The following is a 27,989-nucleotide window of genomic DNA, read 5'->3' on the forward strand; positions in this document are numbered from 1 at the left end:
CTTTGGCTTAAAGACCAGGAAATTAAAGTGCTATCGTTATCACCATGACAACACAGGGTTCCTTTGTCTGGCTCCAGAATTATGTGCCACCCACGAGCTTTATTCCCTGGAGAGCCCAGCCAGAGGCATCTGGCTGCCTACATTCCACTCCCAATTTCCCCAGGTCATCCGCCGGCAGCTTCTTCCAACTGCTAGCGCAGGTTGCCGCTGAGGGGGGGGCGCTCAGCAGCGCACATCCATCACTCTAAACGATGCTACTAACCCTATGGCACTGACCGTCGGGGCGATCGCTGCAAGCATTGATTCATTCCTTCCCATGCGCCCCGGACTAACTTTCCTTGGCGCGGTTGCAAGGGAGCTTTCGATGGGTGGTCGGCTGAGCATGTTTTTGGTGGCGGGCGCACTAGTTAAGAAGCCAGCAAATTAGCAGGTCATGCCATGTCGTGCCAGGTCATGCCACGGCTGCCGATCCACACAGATCCCCCGGATGTTGCAGCTCACGCTCGTTGTTACCCATGGCTATGACGCAACTTGCTCCTGTCTTGTATAAACAACACGCTTATCCAGATCTTCACCCTCGGTGATCGGGTCGCTCTGGACAACGCACACTGCAGACTCTGCATCAATTAGCTTCCCCTTTTCGGAATTGGACTGTCTAGCTTACTCCGAAAAGGTTATGATGACTTTGCACGCTTATCGGCCGCAATGTCGGCAACCCAATATACCATGTTGACTTGTCCCTCATTATTACTCACCTAAACTGGCGCCGTCCTCAGCTTATGGAGCAGCATGCCCCTAGCTACCCCTTACCAGGGGCGTTGTTCGCACAACACCTTTGACTCCAATGAGCTGCAGTTCCAACTCAAGTCTGCATTGTTCAGACAACCGGCGTCCTACCCCTCCCCAGGAAGCAATATAGAAAGCTGCGCACCCATCCACCTGCACAAGCTGACAGCTCGATGAACCACCACCACAGCAACTCCATAGCCATGGCCTCATCCGCGCAAGCCATCACGCTCGAAGAGCACGCGATATTTCCATCCCTCGAAAGCAACAACTTCTTCTACGACAACACATGGAAGATATTTCCCGAATGTCGCAACCTCGCAAAAGACCACTCCAAAGCCCGTCTCGCCAACATGGACGCCGGCAACATCTCCTACCAGATCCTCTCCCACCTGCCCGGCGGCATAGCCTCCACAGACCCGACCCGCTGCCGCGCTGCCAATAACGAAATGGCCGCCGCCATAAAACAGCATCCCGACCGATTCGGCGGCTTCGCAGCACTTCCGATGGCTCACCCCGTCGAAGCCGCCAAAGAACTCCACCGCACCGTCACCGACCTCGGTTTCCTCGGTGCCCTAATCGACAACCACCTCCCTGACGGAACAACCCACTACGACGACAAACGCTTCTGGCCCGTCTTCGCGGCCGCCGAATCCCTCGACGTGCCCCTCTATATCCACCCTTCCCCTCCATCCCCGGAATCTATCCACTCCCGCTTCTCCGGCAACTACCCCCTCCCCGCAGAACTCGGTCTCGCGTCCGCCGCCTGGGGCTGGCACGAGAACGTCGGCCTACATATCCTGAAACTCTACGCGGCGGGCGTCTTCGAGCAATACCCTAAATTGAAGATCGTCATCGGACACATGGGCGAGCTGCTCCCGATCATGTTGCATCGGGTCGCGAGATTGCGGTTCTTCCAGGATTTGGCGGCCTCAAGACGCAAGGGGATCATGGATGTCTGGAATGAGAATATTTGGGTCACAACGAGTGGGGTGTTTAGCGTTGAGACGCTGATGATGCTGTTGCAGGTGACGAAGGTGGAGCGGGTGATGTATTCTGTCGATTATCCGTTTGAGGACAATGTTACTGGGAAGGAGTTCTTGAAGAAGGTCAGGGAATCGGGGAATTTGTCGGATGAGGAGGTGGATCTGATTGAATTTGGGAATGCCAGGGAGTTTTTGAGGTTGGGGAGTAGGGCGTTTCTCTAATTGGGTTGGGATTAGGGGGATTGGGTGGTGGATGAGGATAGGATTAACTAGTATAGTATAGAACGAGACATATATTTTCTGATCATTAGATGAGAAAAAAGACTCAGTGCGATTCAGCTGGTTATGAGACTAGTTGCTTATCACTGATTTGTCATGAACGGTCACCCGCTTCAATCACACCATCGTACTGTCACACGGTACTCGTATGCTCAACATTCAGAACCGATACCCCCGTATCCTCGGCCTTCTCCGTCTCAACTGTTTCTCCCTTAACGGCCATATCCTCAGGAAGCATTCCCAGGGCGCGACCACCGAAGAGTAAATCGATCTCTTCGAGTGATTTCTGGTTGGTCTCTTTGAAGAAGAAGTAGACGGTTGGAAGGGTGACGCAAACGTCTGGTTCGTTTCAATGATTAGTTTGATGCCTACTATATCGCATGGACAAGAAAATAGAAAGTGGGGATGGAAGGGTATGGATCACTCACTCCACGCCGCAAAGACAAAGTAAAACTTCCATTGGATCTTTTCCAGTGCGATCGGAGAGACCTGGTTCCAGAGAGTGCTTACAGCCCAGTTGCCAATGGCAGTGGCGAAGGCGTTGCCTCGGCCGCGGATTTGCATTGGCATTACTTCTGCCATGTAGACCCTATATTTTTAATATCACCGTTAGGGCGAAAAAAGGTTTACGTCGGCTCAGAGTGAGGATAGGGTACTCACCAACTGCAAGGTCCGAATGACAGAGAAAAGAAAACAGTGATACAGAAGATGAAGAAAACACCCCCGATACTGTAACCCTTTCGGGTTCCGTCCAGGTTCTGCGAGTATAGTGCTGCTTCACAGATCAGGGCGATGGTGATGGCGATGGTTCCGAACAACATGGGCTTGCGGCGCCCAACACGGTCGAGAAGGAAGAAGATGAAGATGAAGTTTGTGATGGGGCCGACGCAGTTGTAGATTCCTGCTACGAGGGTGTTGCGGTTACCTGTGATGCCCAGGGCGTTGTACATGATTGTTTGGTAGTAGTTTACGACGTTGACGCCTGTCATTTGGGTGAAGACTTGAACGGCGATGCCGTGCCTGTTTGGGTGGGAAGTTAGTCGCATGGAAGGTTTAGAATTTTCGGATGTTGCTGTAGGAGGAAACGCACATGAGCCGGGTTCGCCATTGAGGTACACGGAACATGATAAGCCATCCGGGGACGGTGACAGCTTTCTCGGCTTCGATGGTGGTTTTGATCTCGTTGTATTCCGTTTGGATCCAGTCCTCGTTGGTGCCGTCGAAGTGTAGTCTTCGGAGGATTTTCATGGCTTCCTCGTAGCGCTCCTTTTCGATTAGATATCGAGGTGACTCGGGCAAGAAGAACATGCCTATAACAAGGAGAACGGCAGGGACAGCTTGAAAGGCGAGCGGGAATCGCCATTGGAACTCGCTAGTATTTGGTGCGTGGAGGGAGCCGTAGCCAACCCAGCTGATTTTAGATTAATACATCTCTTGTTGGAAGACTTTGGTTTGGGGTGCTGATATACATACGTGCTGACAATAAATCCAACACCAATCATCTGCTGAGCAAGACCGATGATGAACCCACGCGAACGAGGATGAGCGACCTCTGCTTGATACACTGGTACAGACATCGACATGAGACCAACAGCCCAACCGGCCAGAATACGGCCAACAAGGATCATAGCCAGATTCTGCGCTGAAGATTGTAGAATAGCACCAATCATGCATATGAATGCCCCCATCTGGATAGTGAACTTTCGCCCGAAGCGATCCATCGTTAGACCCCCCTGGAGCGCGCCAATGCAAGCTAGCAGCTCTTGTTAGCCAGCAGGACAATGCTTGAGATGAAGAAAAGCCAATCCAGAAAGAATGACTTACCACCTCCCGAAAATGTACTGTTGATAGCCCCAATGATGGATGATGTCTGGGTGGTGTTGAAGAAAGCCAGAAAGTTCTTCGACTCGATTACGTCCGTCATAACACCGCTGTCATACCCAAACAGGAAAGACCCGGTAGCTGCAAATGCAGCCAGGCCGATGGTAAAGTATCGACCCATCTTGAGATACTGATCAATAAATCCTGGTGTATCAATATTCTATGCCATGAAGTTGCGTTAAGTGGAATGTTGAGCGACAGAACCTATACAAAAAGTGCAGGAATGGACCCCGAACAGGGGTGGGGTAGACAACATGACATATATACGTCAATCACCTGCTAAGCCTTGTTTGGGATAGAATCCATGTGGATTGTAGCAAGCTCATCGCTTCGACACGCGTCAGACTAGGGATGGGGATGGGGACAGGTTGACCGATGGACGAAAAGGCCGATGGCGGAGAGAGGGTTTGCAGGAAGCTTGAAAATCCGGGGTGGCCGGCCGGCCCGGGACTAAAGAGGGCCATCTCGCTCCTGATTGCGTCTACGCCAAAGTAGTCAATTTCCCTAGCCGATATGATTGGCGTTCAATGCACTAACCAAAGAGGCGCCGGTCTGGTCAGGCCGTGCACAATTGCAGTCCGCTTGAGTGAACCTGGCGGCCAGCCGGTGAAGGATTCTGCCTCAATGACAGCCACTAGGGCCTCTCGTCCACCCAAACCAAGCCTTCGACAGTCCAATTGGGTATTTGAGTCTGGGTTCTCCAGGTTTCGGGTAGAATGTCCACCCAATCTTCTGACCACTCCTGTGTACAGTTGTTCTATCGCTCGTCCGGGGTAGCGGCCCAGGTTGCCGAGGCAGACAGATATGCAGCGATCAGGTTGGCAGATTAGCAGTGGTCTAGACTAGTCCAGATGTAAGACTACGCCTGACGCGCCGCGTGGACAATCAAGGGGTCGAGATGACAGCTTACACTATACAGCATAAGTTGAGGCAAGAAATAGTCTTTGGTCGGGCACATGATGTTCCCACGTGCCCCCCAGTCTTCCCTCTCCTGCAATTGCCTGCATTTCAACTTCTTCTTGGTTTCTGCGTAGAAGAATATAGTGCAACACCAGACATGGACTCCTGAATGCGGGGTAAGCGTGATAGCAGCTACTACGCCTTGTTAGCTCCACTAACAACCGTTTATCTAATGAAGCCTCAATGAAAGCAAACTGGCCACGCACGAATACCCTTTTGGGCAAGGAAGAATAGCCGACTGGCTAAATACCAGCAAGCGTGGCACGTCACTGAAAACTTATAATGAATCTCACGCCTCGATTGATGGAATCTGGTCGGCCAAGGCCAAAGGATTGCAGCCTATTGAACCTATTCGCACCAATCCGACGATGAGGATATTCAATGCCATTTGCCATAGACCACCCAAGATACTAACCAACAGAGATATTTGATTCGAAGATGATATATTGAAGGGAAAATAGATATGGCTGGATAGAACAGGGAAAATATGAATTTTTAGTGCCTGGGAAGTTGATGGATTGAGCAGGAATTATCAAAATTAAATCAAGCTGGCCTGGGGCGGTTTGGTCAATTTGGGAAGTATGATATTTACCAACGACTACTATCACAATCCTAGTCGGAAGGCTGCCTTGACTACTAGAAGGATAAGAGAGTTAGTAGGTGTCGAAGAGAGGCGCAAAAGAATTCAATGGGATGGGACTGAGAGTACAACATCTTCCATTACTTGGTCTTGCTATGGTACCATTATATTCGGTTAATAGGATAATGCCATAAAGCCACCCTTGGGATCTAGACGAGCCTCCATATTACAGAATTAAGCTTTGATACTATGTACTGCCTGTTCAATATCTATCAACTCATCAGCTCGCTTCACGGCCCCTCCCCAGCGCACAAATCCTTCGGCATCAACGGCCCAATTGCCACTCAACTGCCATCGACTACCACTCTCGGTAGGCCTGTTCCAGATTCCCCTTTCCCACCCCAGCTTCCCAATAGATAGGAGTCAAAACGGGCTCAGGACATGGCTCCAGGAAGTGACGCCCAGGCCCCATTGCGCATAGATCTTGCGATCAGCATCGACGATTACAGTCACGGGATTGGAGCCAGATTCAGTATTCCCGCCAATAGACTCCAGCCATCTCTCTGTTGATGGCTGGTCGCTATGCGATACAGCGACAAAGTTGATCTCAGGGTGATTCTTAGCGGCAGTGCGCAGCTCGAGGAAAGTTGCTTCCGCCACTGCAATCACGATAAGGTTAGTGGACAACTACAGATTCCAAAATATACCACTGACCAGGACATCCACAGTGCCTAAGGAATGAAATAATGGTTGGTCTGTTGTTGTTGTTGACTGGGAGGGGCAGTTCTGGGCAAGCGGGAGCTTTCTCTCCAGGCTGTGGTGAAGGAGAGAGCTGCACAGCTGGCGGCGAGAACCACGAGGCGGCTTCTTGCGACAACGACATTTGAGTTTTACTCGGCACAAACGTATAATTATGATTGTTCAATGGTCAGTGATTGAATAGCCAGGTACGTATGTTTGTTGAAGTGTAAAAGGTCTGTCGAGCTCCATCTCATAATGGTGAGCTAAACAGCTCGGCCCAGCCCGCGCGTCCCCAGACTCCAATCGAAGATGCCGTCAGGGTCCCACCATGTTGCCTTGGTCGAGCGAGTCATCGCTGCCGCCGAGTTAGAATTCTTCATCGTCCATTGGATTTGCATTTGCACGTCGTTCTTTTTAATGCAATAGAAGAGAAGATGTCCTCAACACAACGTTCTAGTACGATGCCGCCAACGCTTGCCTCTTCGCCGCGATCGGATTCCTTCGTCCGGGCGAGACAACCAAGTCTCGACTTGGACCACGACCTTCTTTCCACCCGTGGTCAACGCCTCGGAGGACTGATAAGACGGCGCTCTCTCAGCGTCCAAAGTACCGATAATCCTTATGATAGTGACCGTCTTGATGACTCTTTTCCCCAAGATCGCGGGGACAGGCCTCTCGCCTTTGAGCGCGCTAGACGACTCATCGGCGAGAGCAGGCCTATGTATCGTTGGTATGTCACTGCCCTCATTTCACAGCTCAGTTGACATCTAGTACTAACGGGGACACACAGGCAACTTTTCTATCAAGACCCGGCGACGCTGAAGAAGATGTCCAAGGCCATGTACGTTCCCAGCTATGGTTTCAACGCTATACGATCTAACCAAAAGTAACAGGCGCGAGTATTACGAGCGCAACAATGATCTGATATCGCAATATCTCTTCATCGACAGACTGCTGGACTCTTCTCTCCCTCATCGCCTGATTGTAGACTATCACAACAACCAGCCAGTAGAACCCCCAGTCTCAACCAACGGCCGAGCATATGACGCAACCTCCAACGGCACAGGGGACACCCAAGCATCTGGTAAAATCAAAAGAACGCCCCGGAATCTCTATCGCATTCCCAGCGAGAGCGAGACCTCTCCACTCCTGCCTGCGACCATTGAAGAACGAGCAGCATCCCCGCCAGACATCATAGCGACAAATGATGAGTTCGTCGACAGCAGCGACCGCATAGTCACCGTCGCGATCTACATCAACTCCATCGCCAACGTCCTCCTCCTGGTCGCAAAGATCGTCGCCATGACCATGACAAACTCCCTATCTGTCCTAGCCAGCTTAGTCGATGGGGCATTGGACTTCCTCAGCACAGCCATAGTCTGGATCACAACCACCCTGATCCGTCGACAAGACCGCTCCCGATACCCGATCAGCCGTCGCCGACTCGAGCCACTCAGCGTATTAGTTTTCGCCGTCGTGATGGTGACATCTTTCGTTCAAGTCGCTCTCACATCTTTCACACGTCTCATTTCTTCCGATCGCTCCGTCGTCGATCTATCGCTCCCGTCCATCGCCGTCATGGCCAGCACAGTCATCGTCAAGCTCATCTGCTGGTTCTGGTGTCGACTGATCAAGAACTCAAGCGTCCAGGCACTAGCACAAGACGCCATGACGGATGTAGTCTTCAACCTATTCAGTATTCTCTTCCCTCTCAGTAAGAGCCCTCACCCCATTTCCCCCTAACTAAAACACCACACCACTAACCAGGATCTTTTTACCTAAAAGTCGGCTCCCTCACCAAAACCTGGTACATCGACCCCCTCGGCGGTCTTCTCCTCTCCATCTACATAATCTACAACTGGAGCGCCACCGCCAGCGAACACATCGGCCACCTAACAGGCGCCGCCGCATCACCCAAAGACCACAGTATCCTGCTGTACATGACGATGCGGTTCTCGAAAGCGATTCTCAAAATCCAGGATCTCAAGGCCTATTACGCTGGAGATCGACTCAACGTCGAGGTGGATATTGTTCTGGACCCGAAGACAAGGCTCCAGGATAGTCATGATGTCGGGGAGAGTCTGCAGTATATGGTGGAGAGTGTGCCTACGGTGGATAGGGCTTTTGTGCATATTGATTACGATCCGTGGAATATTCCGAGTCATATGAATCAAGTGGAGGGGTGATTATTTTGATTTCGACTTCTAGAATTATTTTTACACTGTGAATAGGATGATCACGTGGGAGGAAGAAAAATAGGAAGGTCAATGATATTTATTGAATTGGTCGTGTCTTGTGCATAATAAATGCAGTAGTAGTTGGTACTAGTAGAAGATGGTGGTCGTGTTTATTTGTATCCCGTAACAAACAACCACAAGCAAAACAACAAACACAGTGAAAAACAACCGAAATCGGTAAATTGTTATGATCACTCGGTACCGTAGCATTTCATCGCGAATATTGTCCACTGATGACCTTCAATGGGACCGAAACACGTCAATAAGCGCGATTGCGCGAGTCCCTCGGACCGGTTACGTTGTAAGAAAGAACGACTGAAAAGCAAGAAAGAATAGAAGAAACGCTACGCGCGGTGGCGGGCGCGCGGCGGTGATATTCCGCTGGATCCTGCTTGGAACGACCGTTACATGCGCTACTCTCTATTGAGGACCCTCCGGGGGCGAGTGAGCGGGTGGGTTGAACTGCAGGAAAAGCATCAAACAATGACTGGTTAGAACAGTTTGAAAAGAAAGGTGTCAATGACGTGTGACTTAAATCTCAGTGATAAGACAAGGACAGACTGCAGATCCAATCAGTAAGGGAAAAGGCTTCGAATCAAGGGGGACATTCTTTGGAATGAAAGAAAGCCTCGTGCGGGCGGCGGAGAAGCGGCCGAGCCGCAGAAAATCGAGCGGAGAGCCGGAGGAACTGGACCATACAGTACCGGGTTTACAAGATACTATACACTTACCACGCCTCCGCGGTGCCCGCCCGCGTCCACATCGCGACGCGATTAGATGAAGCGTCTTTTTTCTCCGGCTTGGGGAATCGTTCCCACATCACACCGGATCTCCTGTTCACGTCCGCTTCGTCATTTTACTTAGGCCACGGCCCGCGTCTTTCCTTTTCTTTCCTACTTTCTCTCTACTCCTTCCTGTTGCTCTCCCTCCCCGTCCTCCTATGCTGTTAATTCGGTTTACGGCTATTTACCATGTCTGACCCGGAGCCCTCTGCTGCACCATGCTCCTCCTCGCCGCCATCAACCCAGGCGTCCGATTCTGCTGCTGCCCTCAATTACGCTTTCCTAGTACACTCCCAAAAGACCCTAACTCAGAACCTTCCTCCACGCGTGGACAATAAATTGCTGGCACGGCAAAAGCGGCGGCGGACCAGGTATGCACGGAAACCAATTCCAGTCCTCATTGGCCCAATGGCTCGCGCTGCCAATAGATCGCTAACACGTCAACGCTGTGGACATATAGCCCCGAAGACCACGCAATCCTTGAAGCTGAATATCAACGGAACCCAAAACCAGACAAAACGGCCCGAGCCAGTATAGTTAGTCGCGTCTCGTTGGGCGAGAAGGAGGTGCAAGTATGTCTGCGATAACAATATAACATCCCCTTCTGAAGTGCATTCTAATGTGCCTGGAACTTAGATCTGGTTCCAAAACCGTCGTCAAAACGATCGCCGGAAGTCGAAACCACTCCAACCTCATGAGCTTCTCGCGCCTCGGTCGGACGGGTCCGACGCGTCAAAACGGGTAGCCGATGACAGCCTACCAACCGAGCCAGGATCTTCGAGCGGGACGGAGCAATCCGAGGACAACTGCCAGGACAGGAACGTTGCTACACAATCGTCCGATCACGTGTCTTTCGAATCTGATGGGGTGCATGGAGAGAATAATGAGCTGGAGCAGTCAGGTTTGAGCTCTCAAACTAGCCTGGCCACTGAAGCTGTGGAGGATTCGCAGAGTCCCACAGACGAGATGCTGCCAGAACAACAACCGCTCGTGATGCACGATGAAACTCATCCCGAAGATTCCAACCCGACCTCTGCTAAGAGGAAGCGATCATTTTCTGAAACCCATGGCAGTCGGCCGTTTGTGCAAGGAACATCAACACCTATGAAGTCGCCGCCATCCTTGCGGATATCGCTCTCGTTCGACGGAGAAGCTATGGTACGCAAAGAAGACGAGTTAACGCCATCTCCTCCGAAAGGCCGAAATGCCTTGCGGATCGCCATGTCCTCAGATGGAAAAGCTGTGATCCGTGCCGACGGCGAACCGTCTCCGTCAAAGAATCGTATTTCTATGTTCTCGGCACGTAAGCCTAGGCTTGCAGGGCTTCGCAGGAGCAACAGTGCTGCGGCATTTAGTACACCGCGTGGTGGTTCCCTGGAGACAGAAAAGTTGTTTGGAAGATCACGAGATCCTCGCAATTGGGAATCGTTTTTTGACACTGATGCAAGAAGTGCAATTTCTACTCCCACCAGCTCCCAAAGCGCACCGAACGCTGGCTCTCCCGCTCTGTTCCGCGCACGTGGTCAGCGTTCACTAACGAGGAGCATGTCAGCGAGGCATAGCAATGCCTTGAATGCTTCAGAATATCTCAATACCCCTGTCCCTAAGCCGACTGGTGACAAGAGACGGAAGATTTCCCGCACGGTCTCTTCATTGGGCCGGCTGGAGACTGGCCGTGCGACCCTTGGTGATAAGTTCTCTAATTCAAAGACAACATCGACGAAAGACGATGACCTGGAGTTACACTGGGGTGACTCGGATAAGGAGAACTGGATACCGGGCACACGCACCTCCCATGTCCGCCGGCGGACCGCTTCGCATCATCACTCCCGGCGTTCAATACTTAGAGAGGCGAACAGCAGGGATGCCAAAGCCAACAGGGATCTGGCATCAGGCGGAAGGTACTCACGGATGTCTCACTCGCACCACCGAGTGAGCGGGGTAATCGACAAGGATGTGCCTGAGTTGGACGCCGAGGTGTCGGCTTTCATGAATGGCGGGGGAGGTGCAAGTCAGGAAGAAGACCTTGACTGCATCCAAGGCTTGTTATCTCTGAGCCAAGGGGCGTGGAGATGAGCTAAGCTTCTCCTGTATCCTTGTGATATGATCGCCATTTCCTTTGTTTATTTCTTTTCGTCATTCCCCCCCTTTGTTTCATATCCCTTTCTTTCCTTTGTAGTGTCAATATTGGAGGTTACAGGCTAGCAAGCGGGTGATTGTGTGTATGATTGTGAGATGATTGCTTTACGTTCCCAGAGGTGCAGCTCGCAGGTTTGCTCCAGGAAGCTGCAACCATGGGTCCGGACTTGATGACGAAACCCTGTGCCACGCCACAGATGATATCCAAGTGCTATCACAGCCGAATAGCTTAATACAACAAAACAATGGAAGCATATGATAGAATGATCGGCTTGTTTGATACGTAAGCGCCTGTGATGGACTGATCCGGATGGCAGGGCAAGGCGGGGGTGGAGGTGTGGGAAGTGTAGGGAGAACGGAGTAGATAAGTGGAAGATGTGCCGAATAGGTGGACTGCAGAAGATGCCTGTGGGCGGCTTCTGCAAGCACGTGGCTTCCCGCTGACATATAACCGCCGGGCCTTGTCCGTCTCCCTGATAACTAGGAAGTATTCGCCTCGCTGTCTTTCTCTCCGCCACCCGCAGTTTGATGTTCCAGGGTTTCGTCTCTGTTTCGTAGATTTGAGACAGAATTGTTTTCATTTGTGGGTAGGTCGATCCAGTTTAAACCTCGTTTGTTTCGGATATGCACTTTCCCAGGTCTAGCCTTCATCATATCAAGTAGTAGCGGCTGCAACTTGCACCGGCTTATCTCTCCATGTCATGAGCGGATTGCGCAGCAGCTGACTTCACGTAGCACAACAGGCGGTTACTGCATACAGTCATCTCCAAGGAAGATCGATTATTGCTTCGGTCTCGGAAGACAAGCTTTCTCTTTCATATGACGATCACAATGGGCAGGAGGCCCAACGTGGCTGTCATTGGAGCTGGTCTGTCGGGCTTGAGATGTGCTGACATTCTTATTCAGAATGGTGCTCGTGTGACTCTATTCGAAGCGAGAGACAGAGTCGGGGGCCGGGTGCGTATGAGGACCATCTATAGTTAGATTCAAATAGTTCACTAACCGTCTCGAGCAGGTACACCAGCAGAAGATCCACAAACATCTTATAGACCTGTAATACTGCCTGCTTCTTCCCACTGGCCTTAACTTTATTCTGTGACGTCCATGCTGACATCTATCAGAGGTCCCAATTGGATACACGGCACTGGCAAAAACCCGATTGTCGCAGTTGCAGAGGCAACAGAGACCGTGCTCGAAGACTTTGAAGGGAATCAGGCGCTAGTATCCACAGATGGCAAAGCAATTGACGACGCACAAGCCGCTAAAGTATCAGCGGTACTGTGGACGACTATCGAGAAGGCCTTTGAGTATAGCAACACGCATAAAGATATAATTCCACCCGAACGAAGCCTGCTCGACTTTTTCCACGAGGAGATTGAGAAGACAGACCTTAGCACCGCTGAAAAGGAGCTTTGCATTGAATCTTCCAGACTTTGGGGAGCGTACGTCGGTGATCCGATTGAAAGGCAGAGCTTGAAGTTCTTCTGTCTCGAAGAGTGCATAGATGGGAGTGAGTACCCCTCGCCACGTGATAATAACACTCAACTAAGCAGCTTAATGGCAGATAACTTTTTTGTGGCATCGACGTACAAGAACATTCTCAAGTATGTCTCGAAAAATGCCCTGCAACGTGCAGATATTCGTTTCCGCCAGCCTATTGTCAAAATTGATTCCGAATCCCGGAAAGCCATGGGATGCCCCAGCAAGGTGAACCTCACAACAGCATCAGGAGAGACCTTCGATTTCGACGAAGTAGTAGTTACCTGTCCACTCGGCTGGCTCAAACGCAACAAACAAGCCTTCAACCCAAGCCTCCCTCCTCGACTGAACCAAGCCATCGACAGCATCTCCTACGGCAGACTAGAAAAAGTCTACGTCACATTTCCCCGCGCATACTGGCACGCCGGCCCCGAAGATCCCAAGACCGCCGACATCCTCAAAACCGACTTAGAATACAGCAGCTTTGAGAACCCTACCTTCGCCCAATTTCTCAACCCAGAATACACAAAAAGGCCGAACGGCATCCTCTGGAACCAAGAATGCATCTCACTCGCTGCTCTCCCCACCTCCTGCGCACACCCCACCCTCCTCTTCTATACCTTCGGCCCCTGCTCCACATACATTGTCTCCAAACTAAAAGGCCTCGACCCCTCCTCCAAAGAATACTACAACTTCCTCAACGACTTCCTCCATCCCTTCTACTCCCGCCTCTACGGCTACTCAGACTCATCTCCGGACTGCAAACCAATCGCCTTCGCAGCAACACAGTGGCAAAACGACACTTACGCAGGTAACGGCTCCTACTGCAACTTCCAAGTTGGCCTCACACAGGGAGATCGCGATATCGAGGTCCTACGCGCGGGCATGGGCGCAGACCGCGGAGTCTGGTTCGCGGGCGAACATACAGCGCCGTTCGTGGCGTTGGGTACCACGACCGGCGCGTATTGGAGTGGTGAGCGCGCCGCAGGCCAGATCTGTAACTTGTATGGACTGGGTAGGCTTGGGATTGGGCTGGAGAGGGATGATTCTTTGCCTTCTGCTACGCCCAAGGGGCTTTTATGACGTGCACCTATCTCACTACCATCTAGTACTACTTGCTTAGCTTGAGTTGGGTTGTTTTGGGTTGCTTTGTTGCCTGTCTGATTGCTTTGCTACACGTTTGTTTCTTCTTTTGTTATGATATACGCACATATATACGGCTATGTTTGGAGACAACTACACGTGCCTTTGCATGGATGTGGTACAGCTTCCGATATGTATGGATTGCAGTTATAGCCAGCTAACAGTTATTTACACCCCCCACACCGGCCGCCGGCCAGCAAACAAACAGAGAAACGCGGTGAATCTCAGATTCATAGTACATGAATGACACACAAAGCCGCGCCATGCACAAGTGCAATAGACGAATAGAGTAACAAGAGAGACAAAGTTAACAGGGGAATCACATATTGCTCTTCAATCAATCAATCAATCAACTGTTACCTGACGATAAAACGAACAGTAGCGTGCAAGGTTAAGAAGACAACAATAAGCGAAACGCCCCCAGATAGGTAGAACGGAAAACAAAGTACCATGCGCCACGCTGGAAAAAACGACCCAGATAGGATAAGAAACGAAACTCGACTTGTAGAGCATCCACGGACCTGCGCGATTATCAAACTCTGCGGCCTTCCTGGATGAAATTGGTGGGTTGACCGCTGAAGATAAAGACGTGAAACGATAGAAGATATTGGGTATTTTCGAACTGAGCGCTTGATACATAGATAAAAAGAAGGAGCAAGCAAGGCTGGCGAGAGGTTCGCGGCTGAGCGCCATTTCTCCCGAGGTGGCTGAGGTTTGTTTGCCTTATGGTGAGTGGAAATATTTGGAACGCGACGGACGCGTATGTGTCGGGCGTATGTGATTGTTGATCAGTTTGGTATAGACAAGTCATCGGCCAGCTTGGTCCGAATCATGCGTAGTGTAGAAGTGTCCACGAAACAGACTGAAAGTCGTAGCAAGAACTCAATGCTGGCTTTGCACCGCATTCAATCTTCCCAGATCGTTTCCAGGTCCAGGTCCTGTCGACGTTCTGCTCCACAGACACTCCAACGTTTCCGCTTGTCAGCTCGGGGTCCGTAGCCAACCGATCCTGCCCGCATTGTCATCAGACCGCTGGAGGGCCCAGAAGCATCAGATGCCCCACGCCTTCGATTGCCGTTGCTGGCCGCTTCTGCTTCATCGGCCTTATCAGCCGCTGCTTTCAGGGCCGCGATCCGGTCCGCCTCGATGGCAGCGGCTTCGGCATCAGGGATGTCAGGGATAGTTTCCAATGACGAAATGCTCGGGCTGCGAGATCGAAGGCTCGTCGGGGTGGAGGGTATAGATGAGGTTGAAGATGCCGAATAACCGGGGTAAGATTCATTGTACCTCATGTTGAGGATCACGGGAGAGGAATGGCCGGACGGACTGCCCATAGAGTGGACAGACGAGCTTGGACTTTGGAAGTGAAGGGGAGACGACGGTCGGCGACGGTTGACACGCGGTAGAGTGTGAGAGAATACCGGCGAGGTAGGGTGATAGTCGATTTGAGACGGAGAGTGAACAAAATTAGTATCCAGCTCCGCATGTTCTGAGATAGTCTCCGAGATATTCAGGGGCACCATTCTGGACTCTAGGCCATCTCCTGTGGTGACCTGCAACGGCAGATAGCGCTTGGCCGCCGGATCACCCACATTTGTTGATGCCCCGCGACCGTTGACGAATATATATCTACCCCGTGAGTCCAGCCCTGGAGACGAGTGGGCGCGCGTCATCGGAGGTAGACCGGGGACCTCAACCATTGATCGTGACCGGAAATGGGAACGGGCTAAAGGAAGGCGAGTTGGAGTTTGGACCGGCGGATCAGGCGTGAGCGACAAAGTGATCATGACGTTATCGCCGCATTTTGTTTCGCCAGATTGCTCTGCGGCAGAGCCGGACGATGTCGAGTCAAATGAATCGGACGAACCAACGGGGCTTGGGGGAAGCATTATCCCCTCGGGGGGTGGGTGTGACGCTTCCATGTCTGTCTGCAACCAGGGAGTCGATCTAAACGGGCCTCATGCTGGTGGGCCAACGGCGAATACTCTGCGAGTCACCACGGTCGAGTTGAACCAGGAAGTGTCACCGTCCCGAATCCAAGTCGAATTTGGATTTGGCCTGGGGGAGGCGGAAGGAGTGGAGAGGTCGCAGTTCAGGGGGTGGAACACGAACTTTCGGATTGGGGGTGGTGGTACACAGGAATAAATTTGCCCTTGCACTAATCCTATGCGGACACAGCCGGGGTGCTTTTCGAAACCCAAACCCGAACGTGGGAGAAGTGTGATAAGGAAGTGGAGGAGGGAGGGAGGGAAAGTTGAGTGGTGAGGTCAAGAAGAGATGGAAGGGGAAAGCAAGCGCTGGAGATCGATCGGGAAAACGAAAAGAAAGGAAGACACGAGGCGCTGCTCAGGCCCACCCGCCGCCACCTGACTTGCCTTCCCTTTCCTCTTGCTTCTTATTCTTCCCTCCGCCCTCCACCCATCGTTCAGCTTTCCTCATGTCTCTCACATGATGATCATCGGAGTTCTGTCATGGCCATGCTGATCGTCATGATTCGATGAAGCTTGTGTCACTAATGCTGGCAGGTGCATCTCTTTGCCAGGCCTCCCTCGATTTCGGCAAACCCCGTCGGTCTAACCGATAGCTGAAGCACGAATTCCATTTTACGCCAGACCCAGTTGAACTGCGATCTGATCAATGTACTTTTCCAGTGTATGTCTCGCCTTATCTCGCTTGATCTGAGAATAGTGGATAGGGGAGAAAATCTCCGACACGAAAGATGCACACCTGATTGGGAAGTCTGGGCCGGCCTAGACATTCCACATGCTTCCAGAACCACCACACTAATGTAATGCATGCTGCATATCTACTGAAGGGCATTGGATTTGCTCAGCCACTTGGTCCCTCTTTCTCGGTGTCTCCGTCAGCCGTCAGCATGTGGTTTTCAACCGGTTATCGCATTCGTATCGCATCCCTGCTTCACGGAGCGTCAGGCACCTCGAGATACGGGCGACAGTGGCTTGACCCGTCGCTCCATCCCGACGCCCTGGCTTTGGATGATCGTCACGGAACTGTCCGGATAGCCATGAGGCTCACCGGCCTGGCCATATAAGTGTGTGATGGTCACGCTGGCCAGTTTATGCCCTTCTACTGGACAGGTAGAGCAAATGGCAAGCATTCGCCTTTTTCTTTACTAATATCATTTCGTGGTGATTGTGTACGCAGCGACGTAATACGCAAGGCCATGGTTATCCCAAGACAGTCAAGGGACTCGACGTAGTGAATATCCGCCTCAACCGGACGAGTCGTCTAATTTCAAACTCCTGCGGTCCTCAAAATGGCCATGTCACCCCCATGTCTCTTTATTCTAGTCACCTTCCGCGTCCTACGCATCTCTTCCGTTAGTCATATCCGGCTTAGTAGTTGATAACCATCGTCCTACCAGCGTCTTGGGGCTTCATCAAACGATGTTGCTGACCAAGAATCTATCTAAATTCCAAGTTGTCATGTACAAAGCTCTTCACATAAATCGAGCCGTCATTGCACATACCCTCGGATAGCTGGGCACGTAAAGAGCTGCTGGTAAACAGCTCCACAGCAGTGCCTTGCTCTTGAAGCCAGGGGATCTGTAAAACATCTAGACCTAATAAAATGAAATGGTTTGTTCCTCGAGACGGGTACAGAAACTGATTCGGGGACTCTTCTCCGACTGTATGCGCTAATTTCCTCAAGTTCTTTGCGCTTTGGATGTTATATCTATCACCAGAAGAAGATGAAACTGGTAGGTCTCCTTCCACTATGGCCGCTTACAGCAGGAGCATGCCTTTTCATCTACTAGAAACAAAGCAACAGTCTCTTAGGGCATGCCGAGAAGGTTATCTTGAGCCTTATGAACTGATATTCTCATTGCGAAAATCGAACCTGATTTCCTCAACTAGCCGCCCCTTTCCCTGAGGCAGTTCGTCATTGTCCTTTCATGCAGTCCTGCTACATGGCGCTTTATACTATATAATTAACCCACCCACACGACCCAGCTCATTCTGTCAAGAACAAGTCCCACCAGCTTGGCCCCCCACATAGAGCTATACATTATGCACCAGTTGGCCTCTGCTCCACCAACGTGCTCGAGTAGTATGAAACTCCTCAGTATCTGGAATAGCATGATTTTGGCCGCACGGATGATCTTCCTATGCTGCGACAAATCCGAACCCGAGCCCGTGATACGAACCCGAACCCGACTATAGCTTGCTCCACTCTGCACCCCACTGTATACAACGCCCATGGATGCTCATCACCCACATTCCTTCATTCATTTCTTCAACTTGAATGCAGGTATAGCAAAGTCAATTATGGGACAAATTGATGAACTTTATTATGTCGACAAAATGTATCGGATCGGAAACAATCCGCAGGCAACCGGGTTCCATTAGCATTGGGTGTAGTATAGCCTGAAGATCTCAAAGGCTATAAAGAGCTCTACTCGACCGCGATAATCCGCCTTCATGAAATCATTCTACCTTAAAGCGTTGTGTCTCTGACAATGAATTCTTTCTTGGTCCTCGCCTCATTGGCGTCTTCTGCCTTCAGTTCATCCCTCGTCGGTCTTGGTCAAGGAAGCATAAATGCAACCAGCACAACCGCTGTCAGCACTGTGGACTTGGAAACAGGCGCTAGATGTGCATGCAGCAAGCTTGCTATATCATATTCGAGCTTGGTCATTTACCCTGGCTCCGCCAACTACACCTCACAGGCTACGAGCTACTGGGATATCCGAGCAGACCTTGACCCGGCATGCATCTTTCTTCCTACTTCAGCTGAGCAGGTAGCCGATGCTGTCGGTCTCTTTGCCACATGTGGTGCTCAATTTGCGGTTCGTGGAGGAGGACATATGAATGTACGAAATCTCCTGGCGGGATACTTGTATCTTTATTGACATCAAATACCATTTAGTATCCTGGATCGAACAACATCAATGGCGGTGTGCTTCTGGCCTTCGACAACATGAAAGGATATCGCGTGAACAACGATACAATCGATGTCGCTCCGGGAATGACATGGTACGATGTATATTCTGCGCTTGATCCATATGGTCGAGCTGCCATTGGCGGACGCCTTAAGACTATTGGCGTGCCTGGTTTAACCTTGATCGGCGGTGTATCCTACTTTATTAACAAGTACGGATTTGCCATGGACAATGTGGTTAATTATGATGTCGTCTTGGGGAATGGCACGCAGGTTGCCGCTAATGCTACTTCGAATCCAGACCTGTTTTGGGCTCTAAAAGGAGGCGCAAACAACTTCGGCATTGTAACCAAGTTTACCCTCAAGACATACTCCATGCCCCATATCAGCACGACGATTCAAGAGTTCAACGAGACGGCAGTCTATGATTTTATAAAGGCATCATGCGACTGGGTTGTTGCCGACAGTGACAGTTCGGTTGCCGCTGGATCCGTCCTAACCATCACCTACAATGCCACAACTGGGAGCGTCTCACCTTCACTTTTGGGAGTTCAAGAGGGAATCAGCAATCCTCCTTCGAAGTTTGTCAACTTCACTGCTATTCCTGGAGTGTATAAAGTTAACAATGTCACTACCTCCAAGCAGTGGGCTGAGAACCTTGACTCTCCCAAGCAAATGTTCCGGTATCTGCCCACTCACCCCTATGCATTCTAGCCACCAGAGAATTGACAATAAATTAGCGTCACATTTGGCCATCACTCAATGTTCCCTGACTCTGACGTCTTGTACTCAATGTATCAGACATGGAAAGCGGCAGTGAACCAAATTGCCGATGTTCAGGGCCTCTACCCCACTTTCGTGATCAATATTTCGCCTGCAAGTGCCGTCAGAGTAGCAAAGACCAACGGGATTGGTAACGTCTGGGGTCTAGTGGAAGAGCCTACCATCTGTGAGTTCGCATCAGAAGATCTCTGTGTCATTCAATAGGAGCTGTTCTCAGGCTAACACCTCGACAGGGTGGCAACTAAGTACAGGCTGGGACAAAGCCGAGGATGATCTTCGCGTTGAAGCGTGGGTTCGTCAGCTGGTGGAACACTTGCATGGGATTAACAAGCGCAATGGACTTGCCAGGGACTTTATCTACATGGGTGATGGGGGTGACTGGCAGGATCCTTTTGCAGGGTTTCCAGGTGAGAATGTGCAGCGGATGAGAGAGATCCGTGAGCGTTATGATCCTCTCGGTACTTTTACGAGACTGAACTGGGGTGGGTTCAAACTTGGTAACTGAAAGGCGAGGTTGCGATGAAGGACGTGCTTACTGTAGAAGTGAAAGGGAAGATATGCTGCTCAGCTGTCCGAGATTGGCGACTATAATTGGTTTATTATTTAGTTATGTTCTGCTCATACTGGAGGTTGAATGCACTAGAAAATTAAACGTATTGCTAAAGCCCCCGGCCACCGTCTGTAGGAAACCCTTATGGAAAGCATATATATTGAACAGATTAGCTGCAAATTGTTCAGCTGAGAGCAAGTAGAAAATCACCGAACATGACAACGAAGTACAAATCCTCCGAAATTGGAGTTGGGTGGTGTTGTAATTGCTCTGAAGTTGTTTACCCAAAGACCTGTGATACGATAGGATACTCACTTGACCAATTAATATACTACTTCTTCAAATAATGCCTATATCCAATTACCAACCTACCGGTCGTTACACTGACATGATGATGCTGTCAGCATACCCATAACCGTTTCTTCATGCTTCTGAACTTTATGCTTTTGAGACATTGTTATGGATTTGGAATAGTAGGAAACAACTATATACATTGATCGTGATAGTCTATATCAAAAAAGTGCAAGGAAGTAACTTAGTTAGTTCATATAATCAGGCAAGAATAATGTGAGAACGAAACGGGAACAGAGCAAAAAGAGTAAAATATGGCTTGGAGTCTTTTCCAAAACGCTTGGAGATACAAATCTCACATATCTCGATCATCGTGCCGTAAGCCAAGTTCCTCTAGATTAATACGCTGATGATGAGTGCCATCCCGCAGAACAATGGACGGGTGAAACAAATTCATCGTCAACATGACCAGAAACATCATCGACGCGTCGAGAACATACAGGAAAACTTCATGGCTAATCACATAGCCACTATTACCCTGTGCAAACTCGATAAGACGGTAAACCGATCGGATGAGGATCAGAACGCTGACGAAGTAACATGCGAATAATAAGCCCCTCCAGTCCTTCGGCAAGCAGCTTCTTGCGGAACTCATTGTCTTATCTGATTCTGCAGTAGGGGCCTTGGATATTCTGCAGTGAAACGTAATCGAGGCAACTAAGAAGGCCCCGAAGAACAGTAGTTGGACGCATAGACCCACTACAATGACCCACTGGCCGATTTTCATGGAGCTTGTGGATCCGTTGGCCATTATACCGCCGCCTTTGGGGTGTGGAGATTAGTTATAGTCTTCTGAGCGTCGAGGGGGTTCTTTTGGCTCACCTGCGCCTTGGAGAATAAAAGATAGAATGTCGCCGGAGACAAAGATTTTGGTCATCCACTTCACGGGGACAACGCTCAAATGTGGCGCATTCAGGAAGCTGATGATTCTCCCTAGGACCATGTATATCGATGCCGCATATAGGGTTGGTGCCAGTAGTAGGAGGAGCGTTTGTATAGAGTACAGAGTGGTTGAGGTTTGGTCGAAATGGGCTTTGGCGCGAACGATATAGCCAATTACCTGGACTGAACACGGTAAGTCAGTGACTCGTAGCATAGAGAAGTGCATGCTTCTCCAACCGTAAGATTGACTTACACACTCCTCCGACAATGAAGGGATTGAAGTACTTGGCATGACTCCGAAATCTTTGATAGAGATGGAATCCCGTGGTCAATATGAACAGTGCGGCAAATATCACCGCAGCTGCCAGGCTGGGGTCATACTCATATAGGACGAAAGTAGATCTTGGGAGGAACATAGTTGCACGTATTCAAAAGAAATAGATAGTGACTGTTTGTCAAGAAGTCATCAGATTGGCAATATCCGCTATACATCGTAAAGAAGCAGAGAGGGCCATTGTAGCCCTTATAAAGATGTAGTCCATGATACAAAAAAAATTTTCCGTTGCTTCGAGGCGCAATCTTAGGCAGTAGCTTTTGTTGTACACCGGTCGTGTTCGGGTTCGAGTCTTCCACTCAGGCATATCACAACGTACATGATCCCAATATAGTCATGATGTTGTTGTGGTTGATCTCAAATTGTGTGGGTCATCGCGAGTAGATTCATGGCCTAAACCTTAATTCCCGAACCCGAGTACGAACCCGAAAGTTTCATCTGGCAGCCTAGTGGAATGTGGTGGATCGACCCAGTAGATCCATGGTTTATAGAGAGGTCATTGGTCCTGATGTCTATTCTATTGCTGTTTGAAGTCTAGTAGTCTCCACAGTTGGCATCCTAAATCCAGTCCAGTCACTTCTACTCAGCCTGGTACACGTTGCTGAGGGCTTTATTACTATATTTACCATTCGAACCCAAAGTTTCATGCTATAATGCCACAATGTTAATAACTATCCCCCATCAAGTACGGGCTTTGTGGGAAATATTCGCGCAGAAATAGGGGCAGATTTTCTACCGGCAAATAAGTTCCTCTTTCCTTTTCACTTCGACTCAACACTTTGCAGGAATCTCCGTCAGCCTGTCTAATGCAATACAATCATGTCTAATAACAAAGAGGCTGAGCTTGTGGGAGACTACAGTCAACAGGAGGAGTGTTTCGATGATCCTCCACCTGCATACTCAGCGCGCAGTTCATGTGTCTCTTCCGAAATCTCACTATTTACAATTGAGCCCGATTTCGCACCCGAATTCACAAATAATACTCGCTATTTGGAGGAGTACTGTGCCGCTGATGGTAAGACCTTCCTGATATCCATTATCTCCCAATTTGAACGATAGATGGCTTACTTGTAGCACGCCCCCGGGTAGAAGATGCAAAACTTAGTCTCAGCCCAGATCTTGCATCGCGCACATCTGCCTTCATTCAAGCCTTTATGCGACCGAAAGCGCAGGCTAGATTAGTGAGCGTGGGCTTGGAGGACAATGAGTGTCGAAATCCTAGTCAATACGGCCAGATACAGGAGAACATGAAGCCTCCACCTCTGGACATTGTGCTAATGGTTGTTGAAGGTATCGACAACTGACCTTCTTCTTCGCTATTACCGCTTTCTGATAAATGAAAACTGCAATAGAGAGCATAATGCCTTTCTTGGCCGTTGCAAAGCAGCTTACCAGGGACAATCATCGAGTTCGGGTCGCGGCGGCTGCATCCTGCGAACATCTGGTCAGAGGTCAGGGCCTTAACTTCTTCGCTATAAGTTACGGCCATGAGCTAGCACAATCAATGGTAATAGCTATCTGTACCCCTGGCGATGGGCAAGAATCACTTAACATCACTAGGATTATATGGATGACGCCCAGCCTTCAGACGAGGCTCAGGCTAAGTTTCAACATCTCAGAAGAGTTCGGCAATTGTCTTATGAAACATATCACCAATGCTGGAGGGCATGCATTGCCCCTTTTAATGGCGATCGTCGACCGTTTTTAGCGGATGCAATCATTGCGAATCCAATGGCCCGTGCTCACATTCATTGCGCTGAACGCCTTTCAATCCCTCTTCATATTATGTCTGCCATACCTCAGACCCCAACAAGAGCATTTCCTCATCCACGCGCTCGTATAAGCCCCTATGATGGCGTCGATCAATCTACCGCGAACATGCTTTCTTATGCGTTAGTTGAAGAATCAACGTGGAATGTGTGAGTAAACAGGAGAACTTTGATTGAAATTGGCTAACAAATAGTTGACTTTCCTTCTGGAAAGTATACTCAAGCCCATCAATCAATTTCGAGAGCAGGTTCTAGGCTTGACGAGCATATCCCCTGTTACAGCGGGGAGACTCGTTGCTGATCACGGAATTCCCCACACATATTTCTGTTCAAAGCTTTTGGTTCCGCGACCAAGTGACTGGAACAACAATGATGGTAGAGGCCTATTGCTACTATAGCCTCTTAAGCGAAACGTCTGAAGCTGATAGAAAATCGCAGAAATTTCAGGTCACGTATTCGAACAACATGAAACCTCTTTCATCCCCAAGAAAGACCTAGACCATTTCTTGTCCTCTGGTCCCGCGCCTATATTTTTAATGTTGTCCAAAAATAGCATGCAGGATGCATACCGTCTGGCGCCCATCATTCAAAATGCTATGCAGAAGATTGGCTCCCGTGTCCTACTACCCAAGGAATGTAGGCGCCTTGGTGAGCTATTAAACAGTGACGCCATCTTTGTCACAGAGTTTGTCCCCTTTGGTAGGAACAAGCATCGACCTATACAAATAAAATGACGCTGACTAGCTTACACAGAGTGGTTGCTTCCTAGAGTGGCTGTTATCGTGCACAATGGAAGCCTAGCCAGCACACAACTGGCTCTTCAGTACGGAAAGCCAAGTGTGGTAATCTCGCCAACAGAAGAGTAAGCCTACTAATCATTACTCTGTTGAGCATGAGCCCTTACTGAGTCCAGTAGTCATCTATCAGCTGCACATAAAATTGCCACGATTGGTGCTGGCGCTTCGCCACTGACCAGCAGGACGCTTACTTCAGAAAGTCTAGCACAAGCACTCACATTCTGCCTCCGTACAGATGTTCAAGAGTCAACACATGCTATTCAGCAACAGGTAATAGAAGAAGCAGGACTTGAGAATGCTATCCTATCGTTCTATCGCTCTTTGCCTTCGCAAGTACAGACATGCGACATCTCCAAACAGGATCTAGCAATGTATCGAATCTGGAACCGACCATCGCTCGCAGTATCATCCGAAACAGCAGCAGTTCTAGTGCAGGAGAACCGGATAAAGCTCACTGATATTGTACTGTAAGTCGGAAAATTCTTATGGATGTTGCGGACCAGCTTAGACATCGATTGTTAACTGCCGTGGACTCAGAATCAACCGCTGTCTATACAAATTGCCAGCCGAGTGCTCTGCCTCATATGATGGTACCGCCAAGGAATACTGGAATGGATTTACCAATGCGGCAAAGGAAATAGTGTCCGCATCAGACCTCGTTGGCATGATAGCTGGTCGTCAAAGGGTAAGTATACTGGCCCGTGCCAATATCTTTCGTATGGTGTCTGGGTAACCACTTGCTGAGAATCACTACTATAGGAGACCCTGGCAGATGATGAGAGTGTATACGAAAAGAAAGCAAAGCGCAGCGTTGCTAGAGATGTCGGTGTTGGGACCGCCAGATTCTTTGGAAACATCGCGCTGTTGCCATTCACGAGTCAGTAACTCCTTTTACCCCTGATCATATACAGTGCGTCGCTCATCTAGCAGCTATTAGGCACTGCATTAGTAGTCAATACTGTCACATACGGAGTAAAAAGTGTCAAGAAACACCAGTCACAATTCAGGAAGCGTGAAGAAGATGATGTTTCAGCGTCTTATGATGTAAGATTGAACTCTTCTATGTGCGACATTTTGATTGAGCCTGACTGACCAAAAGTTAGCTCGCTGGTGATACTGAAATCGATGAAACTACACCTAAGAATGCCGGGCTTGGCCCTTCGGGAGAAGTGATGAACTCAAACACGAGGCAGGCATGGCAAAGAGGCTTCTCCAACATCGACACCATGGCAGGTAAGCAGAGCGCAGTGAATCATTAATCAATCATTGGCTTTATGGTAACCCCGATAAGGTGCTGAGGCAGGAAAGCATACACGTACGGCCCCTACATCGGACCAGATTCAGCTTAACAACGAGAGGCACGTTGAAGCTATTTGCCGTCGACATCTGGACCGCGGGTTTAAGAGTCCCAAGGTAGCCGATGCAGGGTTCAGGAATAATGTGCTTTCGGCTTTCGATGCTTGAAGGGCAGGAATAAATAGGAAATTACTAATAACCTGATATAATGTATACTCAATCTCCAAGACATAGCAACTGAAAGGGCAAACTTATCAGGTTTATGTAGAGATAATTATATCTGTGCATGTAGCAGGCATATATTTGGTGGAGCCTTAAGGGTCACGTTTGTCATGTTTGCACCCGGCAAATAGTACTAGCGCGAGCCAAGAAGAGCTAAATTTGCCGGCTCAGGCTTCCGTGATCCAAGTATCACTGCTGCGCCGAAGGCCTCGATGCAACATAACCAGAACGTGGCAGCCTGATTGACCGAAAATAACTGCACTCTTAGTGTTATAAGCCTGCAATGGTTATTTCAGGCATCCACTGCATCTGAAGAGGAGACAACGGAAGAGATGCACTCTGCTACTGCCCAGTGTTCACTCAAAGTTCTGGACCCTGGATAGCCAAGTCGATATCCCGTTGGATTACTATTTTTACAAGGATTATTTCTCTCATATGTCGACCATCTGAGTTACTGAATAATTTAAACTTACATGATTGGCCCCCGTACAGTCTACACATAGTGTTGAAGAGAACCTGGGCGAATTCTGGGCGAAATGCACAGCAGCGCTACTATCAAAGGCCGCCGGTCTCATCGGAAATCACGCAGCGGTTGTCAGCAATGCAAATTGCGAAAGGTCAAGGTATGTCAACGGATGCAAGTGGTCGAACCAGGGCCGTAATGTAAGACCAAATGGCTAATCTGGTTCCAGTGTGGAGAAGAAAAGCCGATATGCAGCAATTGCAAGAGACATGGAGTCCATTGCTCCTTCACTGTCTCAAATAGAATGGCAGGATCATCCCCTTTAGGCTATCAGAACTCTCTCTCTAGCCAAAGGTCCACCCCGCAATCCGACTCCAGACCAAGCAACCCCAGCTCTCCCAGCGGTGGTGCGGGTCAGCCGCAGATGGCGGCGCCAGGGCCGGAATTGGCCATTGCCGATCTGGAGCTTCTACATCATTACAGCACTTCAACCGCCTATACGTTCTCATTTCACCCCGTTATCCAGACACTATGGCGCATCGAAGTGCCTCAAATAGCGTTCACGGCGCCTTACACCCTCCGCGCCATCCTGGCCGTGTCTGCTCTGCATTTGGCTGTCTTACGCCCAGAAAAGCAGGAACATTATATTTCCCAGGCGAGCTTGCACCACGAAGCATCATTAAAACTTGCCACGCCGGAGATAGCCAACATCACCCACGACAATTGTACCCCGCTATTTCTCTTCTCGGCGCTTTCTTCCTTCATTTGCTGCGCCAAGCCGCTCAAACTAGGCAATTTTCTCCTATGGGAAGACCACGAAATCGCCAACTGGCTAATGCTTATCCGGGGCACTGGAACCATCGTCGACTTCGCTGAGGAGTCCCTGAAGACGGGACCGCTGAGAACATTGTTCAGCGTGCATCGACAACGTCACGCTCATGCCCAGGACTCAGATCCGCCCACGCAGCACCAATTTCTCGAGGACTTTCGCCGTTTCGTCATCAACGAAGCCACAGACGATCACGAAAAGCAGGTCTATTGTGACGCAATCTATCATCTGGGCACTTGCTTCACGATATGCTATGAGAAGGGATGGCGGCTCGAGACGTCAGACGTCTTCATGTGGCTTCTGCGTGTTCCTCACGACTTTCTAGTCTTCTTGAAAGAATACCGGCCGCTTTCTATGGTGATTGTGGGGTACTTTTGCGTGTTGCTGCATCAGTTGGAGTGGATCTGGTGTATGAAGGGCTGGGGTACTCATATCTTGTCGCAGATCTATAATCAGCTCCATGAACCTGTTTATCGAGCTTGGCTTCAGTGGCCTAGTGAACAGATCGGATTTCTTCCGCCAAGGTAGTGGTTACAAACAGTTAGCCATTCTTATCTTTTTTTTTTTTTGTTTTTTTTTACTCTTTGGCAAATAATGGTAGTAAATTCAGTCATACCCTCTTTATATTCATAATTCCTTTCTTATGAGCGGATGTTCTTGTCAGAGCCATTGGTTGAAATTTCCCGCGATACATTGCGCTATTTGCCTCATTGGTTGAGCGCGTGCGTGCCTTCGGTGCCGCTGCACGCCGGAGCGGGTGTGTCTGCCTGCAATCCCTGCATACTAGGACCTACTCCCTCAAACGTCTTTTGGACAGA

The 27,989-nt window shown here is 49.8% G+C and overlaps 12 protein-coding genes across 12 annotated transcripts; 7 read left to right on the forward strand and 5 right to left on the reverse strand.

The window, feature by feature from the left end:
- Window positions 1–989: 989 nt before the first annotated feature.
- ASPBRDRAFT_116716 (amidohydrolase family protein) lies at window positions 990–1,994 on the forward strand (the record flags this gene model as incomplete). The annotated part of the gene is made up of 1 exon (XM_067617010.1): window positions 990–1,994. One exon carries the CDS (start codon window positions 990–992, stop codon window positions 1,992–1,994), a length of 1,005 nt encoding a protein of 334 aa, XP_067483265.1.
- Window positions 1,995–2,184: 190 nt separating this feature from the next.
- Window positions 2,185–4,053, reverse strand: ASPBRDRAFT_116811 (sugar porter family MFS transporter; the record flags this gene model as incomplete). The annotated part of the gene is made up of 6 exons (XM_067617017.1): window positions 2,185–2,390; window positions 2,480–2,640; window positions 2,712–3,071; window positions 3,142–3,462; window positions 3,525–3,804; window positions 3,876–4,053. The coding sequence occupies 6 exons, from the start codon at window positions 4,051–4,053 to the stop codon at window positions 2,185–2,187; spliced, it is 1,506 nt and encodes a 501-aa protein (XP_067483266.1).
- A 1,842-nt stretch (window positions 4,054–5,895) lies between these two features.
- Window positions 5,896–6,355, reverse strand: ASPBRDRAFT_116045 (uncharacterized protein; the record flags this gene model as incomplete). Its single annotated transcript, XM_067616952.1, has 2 exons — window positions 5,896–6,131; window positions 6,187–6,355. The coding sequence occupies 2 exons, from the start codon at window positions 6,353–6,355 to the stop codon at window positions 5,896–5,898; spliced, it is 405 nt and encodes a 134-aa protein (XP_067483267.1).
- Window positions 6,356–6,647: 292 nt separating this feature from the next.
- ASPBRDRAFT_118245 (cation diffusion facilitator family transporter) lies at window positions 6,648–8,399 on the forward strand (the record flags this gene model as incomplete). Its single annotated transcript, XM_067617157.1, has 4 exons — window positions 6,648–6,943; window positions 7,004–7,054; window positions 7,107–7,927; window positions 7,999–8,399. 4 exons carry the CDS (start codon window positions 6,648–6,650, stop codon window positions 8,397–8,399), a joined length of 1,569 nt encoding a protein of 522 aa, XP_067483268.1.
- Window positions 8,400–9,421: 1,022 nt separating this feature from the next.
- On the forward strand, window positions 9,422–11,308 carry ASPBRDRAFT_192198 (homeobox domain-containing protein; the record flags this gene model as incomplete). The annotated part of the gene is made up of 3 exons (XM_067620452.1): window positions 9,422–9,603; window positions 9,693–9,804; window positions 9,869–11,308. The coding sequence occupies 3 exons, from the start codon at window positions 9,422–9,424 to the stop codon at window positions 11,306–11,308; spliced, it is 1,734 nt and encodes a 577-aa protein (XP_067483269.1).
- An 882-nt stretch (window positions 11,309–12,190) lies between these two features.
- Window positions 12,191–13,933, forward strand: ASPBRDRAFT_116697 (flavin monoamine oxidase family protein; the record flags this gene model as incomplete). Its single annotated transcript, XM_067617009.1, has 4 exons — window positions 12,191–12,328; window positions 12,387–12,424; window positions 12,493–12,881; window positions 12,936–13,933. 4 exons carry the CDS (start codon window positions 12,191–12,193, stop codon window positions 13,931–13,933), a joined length of 1,563 nt encoding a protein of 520 aa, XP_067483270.1.
- A 202-nt stretch (window positions 13,934–14,135) lies between these two features.
- ASPBRDRAFT_389621 (uncharacterized protein) lies at window positions 14,136–14,792 on the reverse strand. Its single transcript, XM_067624042.1, has one exon. The coding sequence runs from the start codon at window positions 14,684–14,686 to the stop codon at window positions 14,339–14,341; it is 348 nt and encodes a 115-aa protein (XP_067483271.1). The 5' UTR covers window positions 14,687–14,792; the 3' UTR covers window positions 14,136–14,338.
- A 106-nt stretch (window positions 14,793–14,898) lies between these two features.
- On the reverse strand, window positions 14,899–15,915 carry ASPBRDRAFT_117279 (uncharacterized protein; the record flags this gene model as incomplete). Its single annotated transcript, XM_067617072.1, has 1 exon — window positions 14,899–15,915. The coding sequence occupies one exon, from the start codon at window positions 15,913–15,915 to the stop codon at window positions 14,899–14,901; it is 1,017 nt and encodes a 338-aa protein (XP_067483272.1).
- A 2,558-nt stretch (window positions 15,916–18,473) lies between these two features.
- Window positions 18,474–20,183, forward strand: ASPBRDRAFT_116554 (FAD-binding oxidoreductase; the record flags this gene model as incomplete). Its single annotated transcript, XM_067616992.1, has 4 exons — window positions 18,474–18,827; window positions 18,884–19,578; window positions 19,636–19,844; window positions 19,912–20,183. 4 exons carry the CDS (start codon window positions 18,474–18,476, stop codon window positions 20,181–20,183), a joined length of 1,530 nt encoding a protein of 509 aa, XP_067483273.1.
- A 691-nt stretch (window positions 20,184–20,874) lies between these two features.
- ASPBRDRAFT_192203 (RTA1 domain-containing protein) lies at window positions 20,875–21,877 on the reverse strand (the record flags this gene model as incomplete). The annotated part of the gene is made up of 3 exons (XM_067620453.1): window positions 20,875–21,341; window positions 21,402–21,644; window positions 21,715–21,877. 3 exons carry the CDS (start codon window positions 21,875–21,877, stop codon window positions 20,875–20,877), a joined length of 873 nt encoding a protein of 290 aa, XP_067483274.1.
- A 737-nt stretch (window positions 21,878–22,614) lies between these two features.
- Window positions 22,615–25,825, forward strand: ASPBRDRAFT_51704 (uncharacterized protein; the record flags this gene model as incomplete). The annotated part of the gene is made up of 14 exons (XM_067626780.1): window positions 22,615–22,810; window positions 22,885–23,085; window positions 23,148–23,302; window positions 23,356–23,714; window positions 23,779–23,939; window positions 24,012–24,016; window positions 24,125–24,263; window positions 24,318–24,426; window positions 24,481–24,828; window positions 24,899–25,046; window positions 25,124–25,238; window positions 25,314–25,405; window positions 25,465–25,594; window positions 25,653–25,825. 14 exons carry the CDS (start codon window positions 22,615–22,617, stop codon window positions 25,823–25,825), a joined length of 2,331 nt encoding a protein of 776 aa, XP_067483275.1.
- Window positions 25,826–26,415: 590 nt separating this feature from the next.
- On the forward strand, window positions 26,416–27,699 carry ASPBRDRAFT_51705 (Zn(II)2Cys6 transcription factor; the record flags this gene model as incomplete). The annotated part of the gene is made up of 2 exons (XM_067626781.1): window positions 26,416–26,502; window positions 26,572–27,699. The coding sequence occupies 2 exons, from the start codon at window positions 26,416–26,418 to the stop codon at window positions 27,697–27,699; spliced, it is 1,215 nt and encodes a 404-aa protein (XP_067483276.1).
- Window positions 27,700–27,989: the final 290 nt, after the last annotated feature.

Source organism: Aspergillus brasiliensis (genome assembly GCF_001889945.1).
Source record: "Aspergillus brasiliensis CBS 101740 unplaced genomic scaffold ASPBRscaffold_2, whole genome shotgun sequence".
NCBI lineage: Eukaryota > Fungi > Ascomycota > Eurotiomycetes > Eurotiales > Aspergillaceae > Aspergillus > Aspergillus brasiliensis.

Bases quoted from the DNA above. Each gene is read 5' to 3' on its own strand.
- ASPBRDRAFT_389621 (XM_067624042.1), bottom strand. From the start codon at position 14,686: ATGGCGCTCAGCCGCGAACCTCTCGCCAGCCTTGCTTGCTCCTTCTTT.